This window comes from Pangasianodon hypophthalmus, chromosome 5 (genome assembly GCF_027358585.1).
Source record: "Pangasianodon hypophthalmus isolate fPanHyp1 chromosome 5, fPanHyp1.pri, whole genome shotgun sequence".
NCBI lineage: Eukaryota > Metazoa > Chordata > Actinopteri > Siluriformes > Pangasiidae > Pangasianodon > Pangasianodon hypophthalmus.
Window position 1 is genome coordinate 14338188 of NC_069714.1, and position 23552 is coordinate 14361739.

The following is a 23552-nucleotide window of genomic DNA, read 5'->3' on the forward strand; positions in this document are numbered from 1 at the left end:
GTAATGCTACAGCAAAGACATCCTATACAATTGTGTGCTTTCAACTCTGTGGCAACATTTTGGAGAAGAACCATAAATGGGTGCGATGGTCAGTTGTTCACAAACCTTTTGGTCATATAGTGTATATTGTTGCATGAATAGTCCTAGTTGTAATTATCATATTATTAACTGCAAATGTGGTTTAATTTAACAATATGGCTTCCTTCCTTATTATTCAACATCTTTCTAAAGCACCTGATCCAGCACATTTTATTATTTTGCATGATGAGCTAGAAGAACAGTGACAGAAAGCATTCAGATTAGGCAGTGGTAAAAAAATGTTGTATCTACTGTTAAGTGTTGTAGCCAGTAAAAATTCCTTTCTGTGGACCTTACAGGGATGATGAAATTAATTAATTGATAGTGCCATTTTTGTGTATTTAATATTGCCCTGGAATGTCATTCTATAGTTATTACATACACATTTATATTTTAGATGTACTTATTGTGGTCAGAACAAGCTGTCAGACAGTGGTGCTGGACTAACTACTGCTCCTCGCTCGATCTGATATTTCACATGATTAAGTTTTAGGCCAGAATTCAGTGCAACTGAGACAATTCTCTGTTTTTGGCAAACTCCAACCCTGCATGCAATTTCTGTGGAACTGTCCGAGTAACACGAAAGTCCATAGTCTGAATATCAATGTGCACAATATCAGTATTAACTCCTCATGACGCACGCATAACTTAATGCTGAATATGGCCCAAATTTTTTGCATGAAGTTAATTTATAGTAAAATGCAAGTAAAATAGTAAAATTTTGCTAAATGGACAGATAAATTAAATATGTACATGAAATACATATTAAAATACAAGAAATATATTAAAAAAAAATCTAAATCTAAATCTAGACACAAATAAGAGAAGTTAACATTCCAGGATCCATCAGCAGGTCTATACTTTCCTCACTCTCCTTACAACATGCCTGTCCTATTAGATTCAATGTAGTTACTGAATAATTAATACCACTGAATAATAATAGCATTGAATAATATACTTTAAGAGGAATAACTGAATAATAAGCTGGGACTTCAACTGGCAGCCGGCACTATTTTCCGATCCATGCTGTTATAGAAAATTAATAAACACCTTTGGGCCATTCAGATTCACGAATTCAACAGTCTGTGGATTAAGGGTGATTAACTCACACCAGAACTTTATTTATACCTTATATTTATACTTTATATATACATTGCAAAATGCTCTACACAATCAGATCAGATTGATCAGAAATATATTTTTTTAATTATTAAAAAAAATGTACTTACTGCAATTAGCCATAACATTAAGACCACTAATAGGTGAAGTGAATAACATTGATTATCTTATTACAATGGCACCTGTCAAGGGGTGGGATATATTAGGCAACAACTGATCAGGCAGTTCTTGAAGTTGATGTGTTGGAAGCAGGAAAATATGCAAGCGTAAGGATCTAAGCAACTTTGACAAGGGCCAAATTGTGATGACTAAACAACTGGATCAGAGCATCTCCAAAACGGCAGGTCTTGTGGGGTGTTCCCGGTATGCAGTGGTTAGTACCTATCAAAAGTGGTCCAAGGAAGGACAGCCAATGAACTGGCGACAGGGTCATGAGACAAGGCTAGCCCATCTGGTCCAATCTCAGAACAGAAGAGCTATGTTTTCTTTTACTTCATGTGGATGGCCAGGTGAGTGTACGTCACTTACCTGGGGAAGAGATGGCACTAGGATGCACTATGGGAAGAAGGCAATCCATTAGAGGCAGTGTGATGCACTGGGCAATGTTCTACTGGGAAACCTTGGGTCCTGGCATTCATGTGGATGTTACTTTGACACATACAACCTACCTAAACATTGTTGCAGACCAAGTACACCCCTTCATGGCAACGGTATTCCCTAATAGCAGTGGCCTCTTTCAGAAGGATAATGCTCCCTGCCACACTGCAAAAATTGTTCAGGAATGGTTTGAGGAACAAGACAGAGAGTTCAAGGTGTTGACTTGGCCTCCAAGTTCCCCAGATCTCAATCTGATCGAGCATCTGTGGGATGTGCTGGACAAACAAGGCTGATCCATGGAGGCCCCACCTCACAACTTACAGGACTTAAAGGATCTGCTGCTAAAGTCTTGGTGGCAGATACCACAGCACACCTTCAGAGGTCTTGTGGAGTCCATGTCTCGACGGGTCAGAGCTGTTTTGGCTACACAATGATAGGCAGTTGATTTTAATGTTATGGCTGATCACTGTAGGAATACACTTAAGAGGGGGAACGCCAGGACCCCATTTATGTAAAAATGCATAGAAAGCTATCTACAAATCAGTTTCTGTAATGTTTAGGCTTTGCTCCCTTCTAACTTGCAGCCTTTAAATGGTGGTTTACTGGCATGCAGGTGTTCACATTTACTATGAAAGGCTTGTTACACAGGATGTAGGGTTTCATACACAAGTTCATTTATAACTTGTATCTTCTCACTACCACTACTCCACATTCTTTGAGTCTGCAGTTAATTGGTTCATAAATTACTGTTCCATTTATCAGATGAAGGATTTTATCCTTGGCACAAGTGTCTAACATTTTTCAGCTTTTTCATTTCACACTGAATTATCTTTGTTGACTTTTCTAGGCTTTCCTCCTCTTGTGGCTTCACTGTGCTGATGCTTTAAATAGCTCCCTCAGAAGGTGTCAATGCGACTTTCCTTAATGGACCAGCAAGATGTTGTCTTTATAGAACGCTGTGTCATAGTTCCTGGTGTTTAAACCCTGTTCTGCGTTCACATTTATCAAATTCCTGAATTATTGCTGGTATAATTAAAGTGCATGTGTGAACTGAGATCTGTTCAGCACTTGGTCTAGGCCAAGTGGTTCTGTGGTTCTTCTGTTTTGGATGGCATGTGAGGGTTCACTGAGTGGGCGTGGCTAAGGGGCAGAAGATTTGTCACTCCAGATTGCACTTGACTTGTAAGGTATACGTCCTCTTCCAAGACGAACCAGTAAAACGTATACCGAACCTTACGGGTTAAAAGAAAAAGGAAATGCTGCACTGAGTAAGGAATCAAACGAGTCAACTCTCGCACAGTTCGATTCAGTTGAACGGTTATTTCGGTGGCCGCTGAGGCTGACGCTGAGCTCGCGCTGCTTCTCTCCAGTGGCGGATCTTACGAGTGCACGCGCGCGCGTCAGGAACGGTCGCGCGCGAGACGGCAGAGAAGCGGGCGAATCGAAGAGCGGTGGTGTTTTTTTTTTTTTTTTTTTTCTTCTTCCAGTCTCCGCACGCACATCCAACTCACTTCGAGCAAAGGCAGCGGTCGTCGGTCGGCACGCATCCCTCTGAAACAATGCTTGGGAAGCTGCTCTTGGTGTTCGGCTTGCTCATCAGCGGCACTGAAGGTACGGTGAAGTGATGCTGAGGTGACTGGCGCGCGTGCGAGCGTTTGGGCTGTAGCCTGAGTGTGCACACAGAGTGAGTGAGAGCTGAAAGGCTGTGCATGGGGAAGAAAAGGAGACGCCACAGCAGCGGGGCTTAATTTTGTTTCGCGGCGTTTTGCAGTTCGGGCACGTCCTGTTGGAGAAAAGGTTTCTTTTGACAGATTAAGCCGAGCTTGTTTAGAGAGCAATGCCTCGGTGTTCGCACTTGCTGAGTGCATGAACACGTTGTGCATGAACACACTCTTAGAGAGGATAAATTTACGTTCGATGTCGGTATTTACAGCAGGAAAGTGCTCTGAATATATTTGCTTGTCGAAATGATAGAAATGTGAGATCAGCTCGAGATGTCTTGGAAAGATCTTAAATGTATCTTGAATGTGGTGTGGTTTGATGCAGCGCGAGCGTTTGGACAGCAGAATGTGTTAACCCGTCCCTCTCCGCCACTCTGACGAGTGAAAGCCCACCACTCATCTCAGCTCACTCTGCTGCTGTCATTAACTTGTACACTTCTTGGTCCGAGTCTGAGCTGAGTGAGAGTGACATGGTGCTCTCGCGCTGTGCTGATCGAGTCAGCGCGTACACACGGGTGTGTGTTGCCTGCTGGGACACACACCGGTTCTTTCCACACGACAGCAGGTGGAGATAGAGCACTTTATACTGACCAGCAGGCATGCACGCTAAGGAGGCAATGTCTCAAACCGCACAGTACCGCACTAAATAGTGGTCTACTTAAAAATAGAACGAGTCCATATAAAAAAAAAAAAACAAAAAAAAAAACTGCGAACTGTCGTACTAAGTAGTGTGAAAATATATCCAGAACCGCAAGCTATCCTACTTAAACTCAAAAATAACACTGGTACTATTAGTAACACCTCCTTTTTGATATATTGTGAAGTTTGGACCTACAGACTACATTTCAGAAATAAAAAGGAATACTAGAGTACCAGAGAAGGTAGTATCCACACTTTCAGAAAAAGGGTATTAACTGTACCTTTCCTTGTCATTATGGTGGTACCCTACATCTTCTGTAGCCTACCTAAAGTATGTAACACGTACTTAGCAAGGTGCATGTAACTTTACTCTGAAAACTACTTCGAGCCCATTTATATACCTTCAACATAAATGGGGCAGCATGGTGGCACCCAGGGTCCCTGGTTCGATCCTGATCTCAGGTTACTGTCTGTGTGGAGTTTCTGTGCATGTTCTTTCTGTGTTCATGTAGGTTTCATTCTGGTTTCTTCTCATCACCCAACAACATCCCACTGGACTGGCTTTGCTAAATTGTATGTAAAGGTATGTGTGAATGTGGTTGTTCCAGGTGCCCTGCAATAGACTGGCAACAAATTCGAGGTGTGTTCACGTCTTGTATCCACTGTTCGCAGGATTAGGCTCTGGATCCACCATGACCTTGACCAGGATAGTGCTTTCCTGCAGATTAAAAAATGTATGATTTATAAAGTTAGAAAGGTATAATACATCCATGTTTCCAGGTGAATTGTACATAATAGAGGTACAAATGATGTACACTGGAGGGTACCACCCCTTAATTTCACCTGGAAACATGGATATAGTATACCTTTATAACTTTATTAATTGCTCTTAGGGTAGTTGGGAGTATTAAAGGGATAACTTAAGTTACCTTTACAGTCATACGTTTAGGCATGTACTGTATATCTTATCTGAGGAAGTGAATGTAGTGTAGGTTTAAAACTAATTAAAGTAAAACTTCTGTCTTTAAGATCCTTTTGTGTTCCACAATTACCCTAATTTAATTTTTAAAATACAGTACACTTGCCTTCCCAGGTAAAGGTTACATGATGAAGGTATAAGAGGTATAACTTTACAGGAAAAGTCCAAGTTAGCGGTTATCTGCCACTCTGACATTACAGGGCGACATTGCTAGTGCAGTTACAATGGTATTTTATAGGAGAAAACATTTCAGCAATCTCAAACACAAGGGATAATGGTCAGGTTTCACTATTAGCTCGTAAAAAACACAAGGCATTTATGTCATATAAATGAGAAGTCCAGTACAGAAGCAGTGGAGACAACAAACACTGGACGCCATGTTCCAGATTGTAATGTAGTGGGACACTGCTGTTGCGATGAGTTATGGCACACTGCAAAAAACTGACATCTTGGCACATGAAAATGTCTTGAATATAGTCAAATGTATGTAGTATTTCTTATTAAAAGATTATAATAAGCCATATATGAGATTATTAAACCCATTTCTAGACATCTTTACTCATTTCAAGATTTAAATATTCTTATTCTATTGGCAGAAAATTTTGCTTCTTTCTAGAAATAAATGCTTAAAATGAGTAAATAAAACAATACTATTCCATGCTTGAAATAAGTAAAACTATCTAGAAATAGGTTTAATAATCTTATATTTGGTTTAGTGTCATTTTATAAAGGGAAATACTAGATACATTTGACTATATTTAAGCTTTTTCCACTTGCTAAGATGTTGTTTTTTTGCAGTGCAGAGACTCAGCTCAGCTAGTGTGCAATCTATGAGATAACAAGCATGATGGTGAATGTTGGTATTATAAGTATGAAAGTTGAAGCTTTGGAATCTGTTTGAAGCAGAGTATACACTGCACCAGCCTCTTTAGATAGATATGAAGCAAGGTCTAATTCCCATTGGCGCCATTATCAGGAGGTATTTCAGCAGCATTGTGGGTAATATCAGGAACCATTTACCAAAACGAAAATAGACCAACATGTCAATGAAAATGGTTTAAACTAAAAATCAGAATTTACTAATTACTAAATAAATTTCGGACACCATCGGAGATCACATGTTATTTATAAAGGTAAATCCACAAGTATCCTGCTCTTCTTATCCAGGTTTAAAGGTGTGTCTTAGTTGGTTTCTGAATATGCTTCCAAAAATAGTCTGATATGTATGTATATGGACAGATCATAGATCCAGAGATGTGAGGGTGACCTTATTAGATGTCAAGAGCCCTATATTGTTTTATTGATGAAGGTATCCTGTCATTGAGAACATTTAAAATATCTAGTAGTGCTTAACCTGTGGGACTTGTAATCGTGAAGTCATTTCAAGCTTTACAAGATAGACTATGTAGCCAAAAGTATGTGGACACCTGATCATCACACCCATATGTGGATCTTCCCAGACTGTAGCCACAAAGTTGGAAGCACAAAATTGTCTAGAATGTCTTTGTATGCTGTAGCATTACAATTTCCCTTCCCTGGAACTAAGGGGCCCAAACCTGTTCCAGCATGACAATGCCCCTGTGCACAAAGCCAGAATCACTTTGTTCAGGAATAAAAAGCACTCTGCCTCCAATACATATCCAAAATATTACTATCTACAATAGTACACATTTTTATTAATGACCCTAATATTTGAATTTGTGTTCATAAATAAATATGTAGTGAGTGGTGCATGGAATTAATCTTACAGTTTAAGTGGTCCCTGAGTGCAGAGTTTGAGAACTCCTGGAGTAAATTGTTGCCTCTCTTGAGTTCCCTGAGGAGTGGAATAGAAGCCACATGTTCACATCTTTTTGCTTTTGTTTGTCCTTGTTTGGCAAAGCAGCTATTTGTGAGACGTAAAAAAAAAAGTAGGCCATATATAGAAAGAAACAATTTGGAGTGGGCCATGAAGTGTTCTGAAATGACTGTACTTGATTTTTTTCTCTCCCTCATAATCTCTGTGGTGATCAGTCTCAACCTGAACTTCTCTGAGGGAGACATTCAGGGTGGACCACTTGACTCTCAGGTCATTGTTAATGTATGTTGTGAAGGAGCTCTGTCCATTTAGTTTAAATAAAGATCACTGTTATGAATTATGGGCTGTGCCAGTCTCAGGGGAGACAGTCCATCATGGTATTAAGTGCCATAATGAAAGTATTGCTCTAAATCTCATTCTCAAAAGGCAGCAGCAGTAATAAGCCTAGAAGCAATGTTCATGTGTGAACACTTGTGTGTCACCTGACAGTAATGAGAAGGAAGGTGTCACCAGTGCTCTTTGGAACTCTGTTTGGTCTCAAACGGGTGTATTAAAATTGTGTTTTTTTTTTTAATGCATGACCTTTACACAGACCCTAAACACACATTTTTCTGTTTGCTTAGCTGAACTCATAGTGCACTGTGTTAATAGTGTGCTACTGTAACACCCCACCACCACTTCTCAACCTTTTAAATGGCTATTTCTAACAAGTCACAGTTATTACTAATTAAAAAGTGCATATTTATGTTCAAACATCACTAAAAAGTCACAAAAAAATGAGTCAGTGCTTGTTTGAGCCACTAACACATTTCTCGCTATAAAGAATCTCTGGGTTTGTCTCTTGTGAAATTCATTTTTAATGAAAAAAATGGCTAAATTAACTGCAAGGCTGTCATGTACCAATCGAGCACACCTATCAATGAGCTACTTGATGTGCATAATTGTCTCAAATGTGATCAGTTCTCCTGGTTGGAGGGCATTATTTTTTAATTTAGGCCTGTTGTGTGACTAACATTTTAGCGTCAGTGGTCCCAACTGGCTAATTATCTGTCGTTTAGCAAGCTGCATTTATTTTGATAACAGTCTGACATGTTGCTCAATGCGGTGTTATGCCAAGTGAACTCATGAATATTTAATGTCACATCCAGAACATTCACCAAAGAAAGTTGCTTAATAAGAAAATGGCCATGGCAGCCAAAATTTTACACTCATTTCCAGCTTTTTGCAAATGAAGAGAATAATTAATGCACCAACATAGGGAAGTTAATAAACTCTATTTAAACAAAAAAATTTGGACAAACCTATCAATAAATACTAGTATTTAAATTATTTAAAACCAGATGTGTTTTACAGTTTAAAAATATTATGTCTAGGTCAATTTCCATTTCCAGAGGGATCAACAAAAAGTTGACCACCATGAGTATATGTTCAACTAAAAGAAATATTCTTAACAGAATGATAATAAAATGCACTCAGACCTGTTCACTTAAAGAGAATTATTCATTTCAACACATATACACAGTGTGCAACTGTTATATGAACATACAGTCTTTACTCAGTAACCAAAGTTGTTCCAGGAGAAACTAAACCTCTTCATCATTTTGGCTGTAATATATGTATTCTTACTTAGTGTAAGGTGGTTGATAGCCTGGGGCTAATTTATTAAATGGCTCTCTCTCCCAGGGTGTGATCTTCTCAGATGATATCATGAGTCGGTAGTGTTACCTGGAAATTTAAATGTCTCTTGACAATGTTTGCAAGCAGCAATGCTTAAACCACACTTCACATGGCATTTTCCTAGGATGGCAGCAGGAACCCCAGTGTGACACCCACTTGTGCCATGAAATTCACTGCTGTGTGTGTTAATTAGTTTCTTGGATAATGGATCATTGTGCAGTAAAAAAAAAAATGAATCCCGGCCCTATTCACAGTTTAGGCTAGGTATTTGACAGAATTCAGCAATGACTGAAACATTTCGTTACTGAAAAGTCTCAAAAAAATTTGGTGCCAGTTTTCAATAATTTGAACAAAAATACATCATAAGGGATATTCAAACTATTCAAAAAAGAAGAGAAACTAGGCAAAGAATTTTTAAGTCTGACTGGCTCCTTGATGAATGGAGGGCAAAAAGAAAGTGTGTAAGTATGGCGCAGAGGTAAGAATCTGGCTGTGCTTTGTAAACGTTGAAGAGAAGAGTTCCTGGTGAAATAAATTTCTTAGCGTAGTAGTTGCGAAATCCAATAATGTGTCAAAACTGATGAAATTTGATTAAACACGGGATTAATCTCTGTCAAGGAAATTGCAGTTGTTTACTGTGTGAAGAGCAGCACTGCTCCGTTGCTGCCGGAGATTAAAGAATCTGGGCAAAACACACAACAACCAAACACAGAAACAAATGTTTTTGGTGAGGAAATATCAGCAGGTAAGTTAACTATTTACTGATTAGTTTTCTGATTTTGCAAGAGAAAGGCAATTACTACATGATGAAATAGAAAAAAATGCTCTATCAATGCTTTATTAAAGATTAAAGATGACGGATTTAGCATATTTAACCTTTAGCGTATTGTTTCTGTTTATTTGATTGTTGTTGTTTATGTGGAAGCAGATGATAAGCATTTCTGGACATGTTTAGATTCAGAAGGTAGCACCTAAACTATAGTATTTACTAGCTAGCTAACTAGCATTCAGCTGCCACATCAAATGAATATAATAGACATAATATTTACACAGTAGTGCAATATAGACAGTTTTGTGACAAAGTGTAAAATTGTACTTTATTGAACATTGTTATAATAAATTAAAATTGATTCTGACATTTGGGAATCAGTGCAGAATCACTTGCAGACCTGATTATGATGAATTTTTACTTCTTAAAATTGACCATGGTTGTTTATACACAGATTCATCTGCTTTTCTGGAGTTAGCTAACAAATTACTGCATAGCCTGTCAGTATGCTGTAAGAAGTAATATCTTTTGTATTAGTTTGTAACCCTTATTATCGCAGGTCATCTGCACTAATAGGCAGGGATGGACTGGCCATCAGGAAGTTGAGTTATGATTGCTTCCGTTATCAATTTCCTTTGAGTGTGGATGCATGTAAACTAGACAGCTATAGAGAGAAAGTGCCAGAAGCTTCTGGGGATTGTGAAGATGTGGAGAATGCAGGTACGCATAGCCTAACCAAGTTACCTAAATAAAGGTAAGAAATAATGTGTGTTTTTTTTCTATCAGCCTATTTTTTGTTGTTTTGTCTCTCAGAAAATTTACTACTTAAATCTACTTAAAGGCAAATGTTGGCTCTCAGGAGATGACTGTTTACTGACATTAGTCCTGGCCCAGTGGTCCTTTGACACTATAGTTAACAACTAAGCTTACTAGTAGGTAGCTGGGCTTCATTTCTAATGCTTCGCCTCCATGGCTTCACTCTACATTTTTGTTAGTACTCCTAGATTTTTGAAAAATAGAAAAAGATGCTCTATCAGTGCTTGATTAAAGATGACGGATTTGGCATATTTAACCTGTAACGTATTGTTTAGGTTTATTTGATTGCTGTCGTTTATGTGGAAGCAGATGATAAGCATTTGCAGGGTCCAGCACAGGAAAAATTATGCAGTAGTGTCACCCTATATTGTAGTACTAATTCATGCATTTTCATTTATGTTATTTTGGAGAAGTGTAGGATACATAAAAGCAAATTCTCATCTGCCCCACCAATAGCTAGATGAGGTTTTAGTAAGATGCGATCTTAGGTTAGGATCTATGATTTATTAGCGTGGTCCAAAAACATTGCTGCTGTCTATGGTATGTCTGCTGTTTGCCCGAGCAACAATGTAGCAGCCACACTGAGTTCATCAAGCATTTTTAAATCTTTTTTGAAGCTGGGATGCTGTCCTGTAGTGATAGTAGCTCTCAGTTTTGACCGCAGTAGGCTACCCTGAGTGGTACACTCCTGCAGTGCATCCAGTGCAGTAGTCCAAAGTCAGTGGATGTGAAGCACACAGCACAACTGTAATCACAGCCGCAGAGCAGTAAAAATAATAAGCCTTTCATTGATTTTCATTATGTTAGCTGAGTTAAAAGAAAAGACCAGAATGCATGTGCTATGGAGAGTACAACCATTTGTGTTGATGTTCATTCTTTGGAATGAAGCCCTATTTTTTTTTTTTTTTGTACTTTTTAGCTGGCAGTCTCCCATACTGAGCTGCTTGGACAGCAGACGCTAGGTGCATCTCTAGCACCTGGGAGACGTGTGTGCCAACAGCTCTGGCAGCTTAACATTAGAGCTGGTTGACATATGTGCCAGGTTGAAAATGAGTGGCTTAGCCACACATTTATTTAGGCAAGCACTGAATAATGGCAGGATGCATCTGAAATATAGATGTGAAATTCTGTCACTACTTCACTGAACGGAGAACCACAGTAATTTAAATACGGGTGTTTTCTCTAGTGCCCTTCAACTCATTCCTTATACCCACACACACCCATTACAGTCTATCAGCAATGCAGAAGAAAATAATATATTCTGAAAATATGCCTGCTGTTAGGCCAATTTAATATTTTGTGCACTCTTCATTTTCTGGGAAAAAAAGACAATAGCACAGCATCTTGTGCATTCAAGTATCAGGAGCTCCATGCAGGACTGTAAGTATTCCAATACTGTGCCCTCCTGCTGTTATATATGTGAGATATTGAAAACCTTTTTCTACTTGACCTGCTCTCCTCCTGTACTTTTAGATGTCATGTAATTTAACTTTTATAGGTTGTCCTATAAAAGACATGTCAAGAGGTTCATGGGAAATTGCTGGTGTATGACTTCTTTCTGGGCATAAATCGATTGTATTATGTGGTTAATTGAGTGAATGGAGTGCCACAAAGCTGGTGCAAAAATGCAGTTTCCCCCCTGCGGGACTTCCACATGAAAATCAATTTGATGAGGTATATCTGTGTGTTGTACGTTGGTAGAGAAACAATGTTAATTTTAATGAGACCTTTCTTATTCATACCCACTAGCATGAATACAGCATCCCCTAGTAGTCCTGCCAAACAATTATTCATAACCTGTGTGTACTTAACTCACACACCTTAAGAATGCCTGTTTTTTATCAACAATGTGGCATGTCATTGATTATTTTCTAATACACATTTCTTTCCATGGTTGCTTGAAGGTACAATAAATATATAATTGAACTTTAGCAAACAGGATACATCATTGCCAAGTTGAATAGCAATTTATTTTTACCAATACAAGACACCCTGAAGGAATTTGGTATAAGCTCAATGTGCTTGAAATAATTTATTATTAGGCACAGGATTAATTCATTTAGGTTTTTTTTTCCAGAGCTTATTTCCATGATCCGGGGAAGTGATGTATAGTCTATTAGGAACTAGTGTTATACAAGAACATATCTATCTATCTATTTGTGTATATATATATATATATATATATATATATATATATATATATATATATATATATATTGGTGTGATGTGGTATCTGGTACCTAGACATTACCAGCAGATCCTGTAAGTTGCAAGGTGGGGCCTCCATGGATCGTTTTTTTTTTTTTTTTTTTTTGTCCAGCACATCCCATAGATGTTCGATTCATGGCGAATTTGGAGGCCAAGTCAACACCTTGAGCTCTTTGTTGTGTTCCTCAAACCATTCCTGTACAATTTCTGCAGTGTAGCAGGGAGCATTATCCTGCTGAAAGAGGCCACTGCCATTAGGGAATACCGTTGCCATGAAGGGGTGTACTTGGTCTGCAGCAATGTTTAGGTGGGTGGTATGTGTCAAAGTAACATCCACATGAATGCCAGGACCCAAGGTTTCCCAGCAGAACATTGCCCAGAGCATCACACTGCCTCCACCGGCTTGCCTTCTTCCCGTAGTGCATCCTAGTGCCATCTCTTCCCCAGGTAAGCAACGCAAACGCACCCGGCCGTCCACATGACATAAAACAAAACATGATTCCTCAGACCATGCCACCTTGTCACGTTTGGGATGCTCTGACCCAGTCGTCTAGCTATTACAATTTGGCCCTTGTAAAAGTCGCTCAGATCCTTATGGTTGCCCATTTTTCCATTGCTCCATGGTCCAGTTCTGATGCTCAAGTGCCAATTGTAGGGCCACTCTGTTCAGTCTACGGCTACGCAGCCCCATACACAGCAAGCTGCAATGCACTGTGTGTTCTGACACCTTTCTATCATAGCCAGCAGTAACCTTTTCAGCAATTTGTGCTACAGTAGCTCTTCTGTGGGATTGGACCAGATGGGCCAGCCTTCACTCTCCATGCGCATGAGTGAGCCTTGGGCACCCATGACCCTGTCACTGTACTAACCACTGCATACCAGGAACACCCAACAAGACCTGACGTTTGGGATGCTCTGACCCAGTCGTCTAGCTATTACAATTTGGCCCTTGTAAAAGTCGCTCAGATCCTTATGGTTGCCCATTTTTCCTGCTTCCACCACATCAACTTCAAGAACTGATTGTTCACTTGGTGCCTAATATATCCCACCCCATGACAGGTAATGAGATAATTAATGCTATTCACTTCACCTGTCAGTGGTTTTAATGTTTTATATGTTATGTTCTATATATATATATGCAAATAATTAAAATACTCATTCTATTTAAAATTTTTATATTTTATGCTCAATATATTTTAAGCTCAAATAGTCCACATTTACAAGTAAAGATATGTGAAGCTCAATGCAGAGCAGTAAGCCAGAACTATTGATTACTGGTAGTCAGGTTCTCTCCAAGACTTCATGCTAGCAGAACAGCCCTCTTTCTTCCACACCTCACTGCTGCCAGCAGACAGAGACTGACAAGCTAAGAGGATTGATGTTGGCGAAAAGAGGCCAATGGACAATGTGAGAGGAGACTGAGAAATTTGTTCAAAATGAAAGTGGAGAAAGGCAGTGCAGAATAGAGAACATGCTGAACCAGTCGCAGTGGGATTTAGGAGCTTCATGGCCCCCCGGCATTAGTAACTATGCTTGCACATTCTCAGGCACAGCCAGTGTCCTTGCTTATTATAGCTTTAATGGACATAGCAGGGACCTTCCTCACTGATGTGATCCACAAGCTAAAGAAAGATATATCTAGTGGTCTGAGTTATTGTGCAATCTCATGCTCTCTCTCTATGTCTCTTTCAGTCTCTTTTACACAAACACACACAATGCCTGAACGAAAGCCAGAGGGATGTGAGGCCATTTTCATAATGTCTAAAATGAAATCACAAGGCTGGCATTTTAGCCTTCCAGTCCCAGTTATTATGAAGCATACATGAATAAATCTTCTGTTCCACCTTTTCCTCCTATCATGTAGTAGCGCAATTTAGAGAGCACATTCTCCTCTGCCCCATGATTTTCCTGTCATGTGTTGACGCAGAATTAGAGACCAGCATATGCACATTGTGCCCACCCTCTTTTACAAGGCCTTAGGTCTATAAAAAAAGCATCTTTCAGTTTTATATAACAGCTCTAGAATTAATGCGTGTATGATTAAAAGCCTGGTTCGTCTACAGGCTCTTGGTAAATTTCTGAAAAATATGGTGATTGTCACCATAAATTTTACACATTAAACTCTACCTCTACCTTTTCCGCATTAAACTAATGTTTAATGAATTAGCTACTAATGGGGATTCCTGAAGTGAAAAGTTCAAACATGCACGTGAGAGCCATTATCTTCATTAGTGTCAAAAAAAAAAAAAAAAAATCAAGGCTCTTAGCAAATAGCAGCCAGGATTACAGTTGTCATTCACAGACACAACAAATCCTTACTGAAAATATTGAACTGTTAAAGAAAATCTGACTCAACATGAACCAATTTGTGTCCTTACCATTATGGTATGAAGTTACTAATTCACGTAAAACATGGGGGTGTAATCTTGTGACATGTGTTACAGTGTACACACACTTGTATTCAATACCTGAGCACCATATCAAAAAATTGAGAGTGAGTTTGACCCTGCTGTGCTCCCTACAATCTCCTTGTAATTATAGCCAGAGTCAGATCTGTCGGCTCCCTCTACAGGAACGCTGTATGTCATTGCAAAGTGACCCCCAAACTTCTAGCCCGCAATGTGGAGCCACAGCAATGACATTTGAGACAAACATCAATTGAGCTTTAATGTAATGAATATGATATGTATCGGCAGGAAGCTGTAAATGAATGATTAAAAGCCAGTTTGACCTTGTTGGCATGGTGAATTTGAGAGTGTTTCATCATGGTAATGAAAGCTTTAGTGTCTCGCTTCTTTCCCTGTGTAGTGGAAACAGTGCGTGAAAAAATCACTGTGTAAAGCCCAGATAAGTCATATCATGTGACGGTTGGTGGTTTCATGATTAATGCTGCAGTGAATCACTGTGTATCTCTGGGTGTGTGGTGCTTGTCATTCTGTTAAATGTTGTCTGGCTTTTTTGCATTGGTTTGTGTATGTGTGTCTGTGTGTTCATGTTCTGCTTGTATCCTGCTGTTCTCCTGGTCGTTTTCAACTACTGCTGGCTCTCCAGAGTGTTGACTCAAGCTGTTGGTGTCTAATCTGTATGTAAGCGGACTAAGAGAGTTAACACCATGAAGTGCACTACTTCTCCCCTTTTCTCTGTCTTTCACTCCACATATTTCTCTTTCTTTATTCTCTACTTCACACATTCCTCTTTTGCTATCCTCCATCACCCTATACATCTCTTTACAACATTGTGTCATGTAACATCCATAATAATTAGATTATCTGTGCATACCAAAGTTGTCTCCTCACAGTACTGGTGTAATGATGTTAATCTTGGACTAACAGACATGGTTTGAGTGTGTGTGTGTGTGTGTGTGTGTGTGATTACTTTCTTAAATGGGCCAAGAGGTAGGAAATGGAGACGAGGCTACTCCTCATTAACTCTGGATCCAGGGTAGACACATTACATAGAGCAAGAAAAGAGATATAACTGTCTGTAGGCTTTGTCACATTCTTCTTTTTTATTTCTTTTCACTCTCCAGTTTCCCTTAAAGTTAGTGTCTCTATAGTTTCCATGGGGGGAACTATATAACTATAGGTTATACACCGATCAGCCATAACATTATGACCACCTGCCTAATATTATGTTGGTCCCCCTTTTGCTGCCAAAACAGTCCTGACCCGTCGAGGCATGGACTCCGCTAGATCCCTGAAGATGTGCTGTGGTATCTGGCAGAAAGACGTTAACAGCAGATCCTTTAAGTCCTGTAAGTTGTGAGGTGGGGCCTCCATGGATCGGACTTGATGGCCAGCACACCCCACAGATGTTCGATTTGATTGAGTTCTGGGGAATTTGGATGCCAAGTCAACATCTTGAACTCTTTGTCATGTTCCTCGAACCATTCCTGAACAATTTTTACAGTGTGGCAGGGAGCATTATCCTGCCGAAAGAGGTCACTTCCATTAGGGAATACTGTTGCCATGAAGGGGTGTACCTGGTCTGCAACAATCTTTAGGTAGGTGGTATGTGTCAAAATGAATGCCAGGACCCAAAGTTTCCCAGCAGAACATTGCCCAGAGCATCACACTGCCTCCACCAGCTTGCCTTCTTCCCATAGTGCATGCTGGTGCCATCTCTTTCCCAGGTAAACGATGCACATACACCTGGCCTTCCACATGATGTAAAAGAACGCATGATTTATCGGACCAGGCCACCTTCTTCCATTGCTCCATGGTCCAGTTCTGATGCTCACCTGTCCATTGTAGGCACTTTTGGCAGTGGACAGAGGTCAGCATGGGCACTCTGAGAGGTCTGTGGCTAAACAGCCCCATACGCAGCAAGCTGCGATGCACTGTGTGTTCTGACACCTTTCTGTCATAGCCAGCTTTCACTTTTCAGCGATTTGTGCTACAATAGCTCTTCTCTGGGATCAGACCAGACAGACTGGCCTTCACTCCCCACGCGCATGAGTGAGCCTTGGGCACCCATGACCCTGTTGCTAGTTTTTGTCGCAATTTTGCTGTTGTCAAAGTCTCTCTAATCCTTACGCTTGCCCATTTTTCCTGTTTCCAACACATCAACTTTGAGAACTGACTGGTCACTTGCTGCCTAATATATCTCAACCCTTGACAGGTGCTATTGTGACGAGATAATCCATATTATTCACTTCACTTGTCAGTGGTCATAATGTTATGGCTGATCATTGTAAGAATAGAAACTATAGCTGGTGGACCAAACATATCCAGGCAACAGTTCCCCTTTAAACACATACCCTTTGCAATTATCTGACTTTTTGCACAAAAAGCTCATTATATATAGTTATATGTAACACAATATATATTTTTAAAAAATTACGGTGTGTAATTATGCATTTATTTTGTGTTTTTCTTGTGATAGACTCATAAACCATCTGTCCAGTGCATGAAATGCCTGCGGATCATCTTAGGGTTCTTTGTCTCTTGTTTGAGAAGCGTGTCTTCACACTTATCATCATAGGATGCTTATTCCTTGGAAAAGTAGCAACTGTACTGGAAACTAATTCCATTTGCAAACTATGCTGAAAACTATGACTCCCTGTGGAGTTGCTGTGTATGTTCTCTGCATGGGTTTTCTCCAGGTTCTCTGGGCATAAATTTTGTAGGATTTTGTACCAGCACAGGTACTTAATTTTTTATTCAGCAAAAGACTTTAAGTCTTAATAAGATTATTGTGGCATAGCGACAATGAAAAAAAGCACTACCCTGTTAACATGCACCACAAAGATGGAGCTGAAGCTACTGCATCTTGTAAGACTTGTTGGGACCCTGATACATTATAAAAGCAGTCAGGCGTTTGCCATGAGCTTGTCCTTCATCTCTGCGGTCCACTGCTCATGCAGAGTGTTTGTACATCTCTTTTCCCTCCTGGTTCTGTCATTGTCTATTGTCTCTATCAGTCATCTAGTTACATCACCGATCATCTCACAGTGCAAGACACGTGAATATTGTATATAACATGTTTGGAAAATTAAAATCTCAGATCAAAATGGATGCTTAAGACTGGCTCATTTATGCTACCCTTTCAAGCTAACGGAGCATTGAGCTCCCAACCTGGAAATTCTTATGAAAGGGTATGTCAGAGATAAAAACAGGCATTAAATCATGTTTGCACTTGAGCTTAGATGGACTTTAGATCACAAGAGGGGTCAGTTGTGTCGACCTTCTAAGCATTCACAAACCTTTTCTGACTGTACTAGTGGCAGCAGGGAAATGTTGGTACTGTATAAGTATGTGTGTAAACAAGACACCACAATTTTAGTCGTGTGAAGCTCAGACTTTACTGAAATATAAGCATGTGGTATGTGGGCCTGTGTGTATAGCTGTGGTAGACACCATGCCGGGCCTGATGGCTCAATTCAAAGTCAGCAGCACGAGTGATTTATGGCTTGGCTTTAATCAGCCTGCTGAAAATGCAATTAGACAGGGCGCCTGCAGTGTGCAAATGAGCCGTCCCAATGCCACTTGGGGATGCACACAGTTAATTATCTGGGTAGGGCACCTGTTAGTGAGCTGCACTGGCCAGTACAGAGCGGGAGAGAGGTCACAGAGCTGTGGGGAATGAGGAAGGAGTAACCATGGGAGTGAGGGCGGTGATGAGGGTGGTGATTATCAAGGAAGATGGGGATAGGTTGAGAGTCCATGGCAATAATGTCAGTGAGTGTGTCACACTGTGTATGTAAAGGGTGAATTTGAAATGGGTGAATTTGAAAATACAAAGTAGATCCAAAGATTTATCCAAAGTATATATTTTTTAAAGTATATAAATTTGAAAACACTATTTTCTAGTTGCATTTTGGATAAGGGAAAATGTAGCTTTTCCAAAATGCTGACATATGATTGTCAGGTATTGCAGAGCTTCTTGCAATTCTGTTTTTTTTTTTTTTTTTTTTTTTGTATTGGTTATTTTAATTTCATGTTTGGCTGCTTTGAATAGTATACAAGTGACACTGGGTTATGAAAGAAAGTACTTTATGCTCATGTTGTCAAAACAAATGAAAATCAAATGACTGAAAATGAATTGATGTAAAATGAAGTGACAGAAATGGCATAAAAGTGCCCAGCATTCTGATTTCTATATTTTTCATGTTTCATTCTGAGAAACCTTTAGGAAATGCACTAAAAATGGTGATGTGGCTGAAAAATAAAAATGGCTTTTTCAAAATACACATGAGTATTTTAATGTACTGCATAAAACACTTAAGCAGTCTGAGAAAATAAGTAGTATTTCATGGTTGGATGATCACTAGAGGATGATAGAGTAAGAAGGACAGTTGTTAGTGAGCCAGACTGAGCATGTTTGAGAGATGGACAGGTGAGAGGTGATAGAGGCACCTGTCATGCAGGGTGTGAAAAGGGGTGAGAGAGGTTAGGTAGCTGACGTGGCATGAAATGAGGTTAGCAGACATGGAAAGTGTGTGAGGCAGCAGAAATTGAGGGGTTGTCATGGGGAGGAGGAGAAAGATAAAGAGGTGAGTGTGTGAGATGAGTATTTGGTTGGACAGTGACAGCGAACATGCAGAATGATCAGCAAGGGTTGAAACTTGAAAAGACTGTTACAAGGACGCATGTGTGTTTGTGTGTGTGTGTGTAATTATGCAAATGTGCAGATAAACTTGTAAACTTTGAGACACTGCTCAATTCTGTAATAATGAGAAGGAGCCACAGTAATCTAATCTGTTTTAATTTTCTGTGGCATTAATTATACTAGGACCACAACAAATATTTTCCATTTTTAATAAAAGGTTGTGAATTTAAATGAGGGAGAATGAGGGAGAATAAGGAAGTAGCACAGGTGGTCACACTTGTTTGAGCGATCTAGCCTGGGGATAAGAACTCTACTCATTTAGAACAATATTTGTGCGAGTAGTGTTGGGAGGGGGTGGTGAATCGTCTTCATTAGTTTGTGATTCGGTGCGCTCCTGCCTGCCTCTAGTTCAAATGGGCAGGGTATTAATCATGCGGCAGAGATTAATGAGAGAGCTCTAATGAGCAGCCTTCCGTACGGAGACTAGCATATCACTGCACTATGGAAATTTTTGGGCTGCACTTGTACAAATGTGAAAAAATTACACACACACACACACACACACACACAAACATATAAATATATATATATGAGCTATATATATATATAAAGGTATATATATGTATTTATGTGTGTGTGTGTATATATATGTACACGTTATAAAATGCACATTAGAAGGTAAGTGATGCCACTGCTGAGCATCTGCCTTGTTCCTGAGGCAGATGCTCAGCAGTGATAGTAATGGCGAAGAGGACAGCAGCCGTACATATTATGATTCTGTTATCTTTCAAATTAATTACGCTGAAAAATATCCAATTAAAGAAAATGATAAGATGTAATGACAGACACAATAATGAAGACAACAATAACAATGAGATAATGACAATGACATGCCCTTTTGGCAATTTTGGAAGCTCTATAAAATTCAGATAACAGTGTAATTTGATTTTCTCCTTCTCTGGGCTTTGTGCCTATGCTTTTGGACAGCTCCATTTTGCTAACCTTTTGCATTGACAGTTCTAGGGAAACACTATTAAATATTAATGCCTATGGCTAAGAGCTCTGTATTTATGTTACTTTCAAAATCTAATTGTGATGGAGCTTATGGATATGAGTGTGGTTTCACCCAATATGCTTGTATCTGTTGTAGCTTTTTAGTTCACTTGGCACTTTCTGCTTTGCTTTGGATAAACCATGTAATACCACAACTCCTCCTGCTACACAGGCCTTTATTAAAAAGTACACCAACATTATCATCTTTCTAGCTCTTATGGTTTATGTATGTCTTTGCATATTGTGTTTTCTTTACAAGGAGTCCAGGCACAATCTGATTAGGCAATGTCATGCCCCCAAATTCATAAAGCTTGTAAATTCGTAAAGGTGTAAAGCAATTTACAACTTGGGCTTAGAAAGGAATAACGTAGAAGATTTATACAAATGTTAGTTCTGCTCCACTAATTTGATTAGACAAGCAGCATTCCAAGACTGCTGATACTTAGTATAACAGCACTGGTACATTTCACTGTTTGTGTCACTCCGCTTGTCTGTGTTTGGTATATAAAATTCCAATTCTAGCAATAGTTCCTTACAATGAAACCATTACGACACTTACTATGGGCCCTCAGTCAGTCTGTGCATTGCATGGCAACATGCAACGCACTATCCAGCTGTGGTTTCTTTGGGAATTATTTTTGCTGACAGAGAAAAAATAAACAAAATATTTGGCTGTATTGTGTAAGAAATATCAGTTTCCTGTTTATAGAACTGCTGTATAAAAGTAATATCACACTCTCAATTGTAGGCTGATATTCACTACAACACCACTCTTGCTCGTGATATTGCTTAAATATATAAGCAAAAATCCAGAATAGAATAGAATAGAATTGATTTTTATAGCACTTCTTACAGTATAAACTATACCAAAATCAAAACCTTGAGGGAAACCAAGACTCAGCATCTCCATCCTCCTCTGGCCTCAAGTCATTTTTATATCAAATACTCTAGGAATTCTAGTTTATATGGCAAATGAATTAATGACTTGTGATAAGAGCATGAATGTACCAAGTTACTATTTAGATAATGAGTCGTAGGGCTGCACAATTCATGACAGAATTACTGAATTACTGACACACTCTTACTGTACCAGTATATACCTGTGCCAAACAACTGCCATTAGTATAATACTTAAATCATATGAGGAAGCTAGGAGCAGTGTTTCATCCCACAGTTAAAAAGCAAACCCTCGCCGCTGGGCACAAGCAATATTAATGGCTGGTTAAATAATTAGTTATGGCAGTTTTCTGTTTTTCTGCAGATAGGAGCACATAAACCGCTCTGGGTGAAAATCGATCTTGATAAATGCACTGTGTATATGCAATTCAATGTTCAGTGTGAGACAGCGAATACACCAGTGAGCTCCATTCATACATTTCATTTATTTATTTGGTTGGTTTTTTTTGGGGGGTAAATTTAAAACTCACTAACAGCTTACATCTTTTTACATCTGTCAGATTCATAGCTCACTTCAGGTGTGTGCGTGAGGTCACATGGTCATTGGTCAAAGCCAATAAAGGGAATAGTATCAGTATGTTTTATGCACAGATTGCTCGAACGCAAATTCTCAAGAATCGTAGCTGTTCTTCAACCGAATTGCATTGAGAAACCAAGCAAGATTGCAATTTTAATATTTTTTTTTGTGCAGCAGGTAGCCAAAGTAAAGTTACAGTATGTTACACATTACAGTAATCTAATTTTGAGGGTATAATAATATGGGTCCTAAGATCAAGATACCATGAATCATAGCCATTGTGCATTACATATTCATAAAACCAACAAATCTGGTACCGTACCGTTTTGCTCTAGCATTTTTCAGCATAGCAGTATAAACAAATACAATGGCATTGAACTAATTTATTTATACATTGTATTGCCTACTTCAGCCTAACGATGATATAGTAGGAGTATTTGAGTATGTGTCCTTTAAATTCCTTTTTGGAGTCCTTTTATGTCACTGTTCATTTTTCCAGCAGTGCAGTAGATGCATCTCAATATTCGAAACTGAGGAAGGAGCGCCGGAGCTGATGTGGAACGGCAGTTCTCCCTTCTCCATTAGTAAACATCACTCTCTCTTCCCTCTCCCCATGATCCACTTTGCCTCTGATTAAAGCATTCGTTCAAATCTCAGAGCTCTGCCCTCCAACTGAGATTTCTGTTCATTAATTAAAGCTTAATGCAATTAATTATCACCTAAATGAGAATCCAGAGCTTGTTTGTTAAAACTGAAATGCAGAAAGATTTATGCTTGTTTAACGGCACTTTAGTGGATACCAAAGAGCTTTATAAAAGGAAGATGCGTAAGACAAGTGTAAAGTATTCTTTTATGCATTTTAGATTCTTTTTAAGATTAGTTTCATAGATCAGTAGTATTAGTTTTTCCATATCCTTCTCTTCTTATTGCGGATAAGTTAGACAAACTATCCATTTAGATTACCTGTCTATTACATATTACATCAGTCCCCTTTTTCTTTTCAGGTTCTGATTCACATTTTCAGGCTAATACCTTAATAATTCATAGAATACTGTTGTCATGTTCATAATCATTCAATGATCATATGAGTATCTTATAGCTCATAATACATGCTTAACTAATTTTCAGGCATAGAGCTCTGCTTTCCCATGATACATCATATTAGGAGTAGGCAATCTTCTAAGTGTGAGCGCAAACCAATTTAACGTTTTATTTAATTTTACCTACACACAAAAACGTTCAGTTGTTATATCTTAAACCCTTAACATATTTGCCATCTGGCATGCGTTACTTATACAATAAACACACACCTGTTCTTATTTCCCCATCACAGCTCAGTTCTGGAGTGTGAAGCAGTGGGATTCCATCCTAACATCAAAGATTACACCCATCAGCAAACACCTCACTGAAAAATGATTGCGCAGACATCAGTACTGAAGCCCATGCAGTGGTAGGGATATAGTAGTGTATGCACCTACACATAAAATAAAAGCGCACACTGACATAATGGATCTCAGACACAAATTAGAAAATACCTGCATCACTTCTTATTTCAGATTGATGACTAATGGCTT

General features: G+C 39.1%; 1 protein-coding gene across 2 annotated transcripts in view; it reads left to right on the top strand.

The window, feature by feature from the left end:
- Positions 1 to 2974: 2974 nt before the first annotated feature.
- ncam2 (neural cell adhesion molecule 2) overlaps positions 2975 to 23552 on the top strand; it is a 164217-nt gene continuing 143639 nt past the window's right edge. For both annotated transcript variants that reach the window (XM_026913261.3, XM_053234095.1), the window contains exon 1: positions 2975 to 3405. In XM_026913261.3, the coding sequence (XP_026769062.3) occupies positions 3354 to 3405 (52 nt within the window). In that variant the 5' untranslated portion in view covers positions 2975 to 3353. The remainder of the gene's footprint in view (positions 3406 to 23552) is intronic.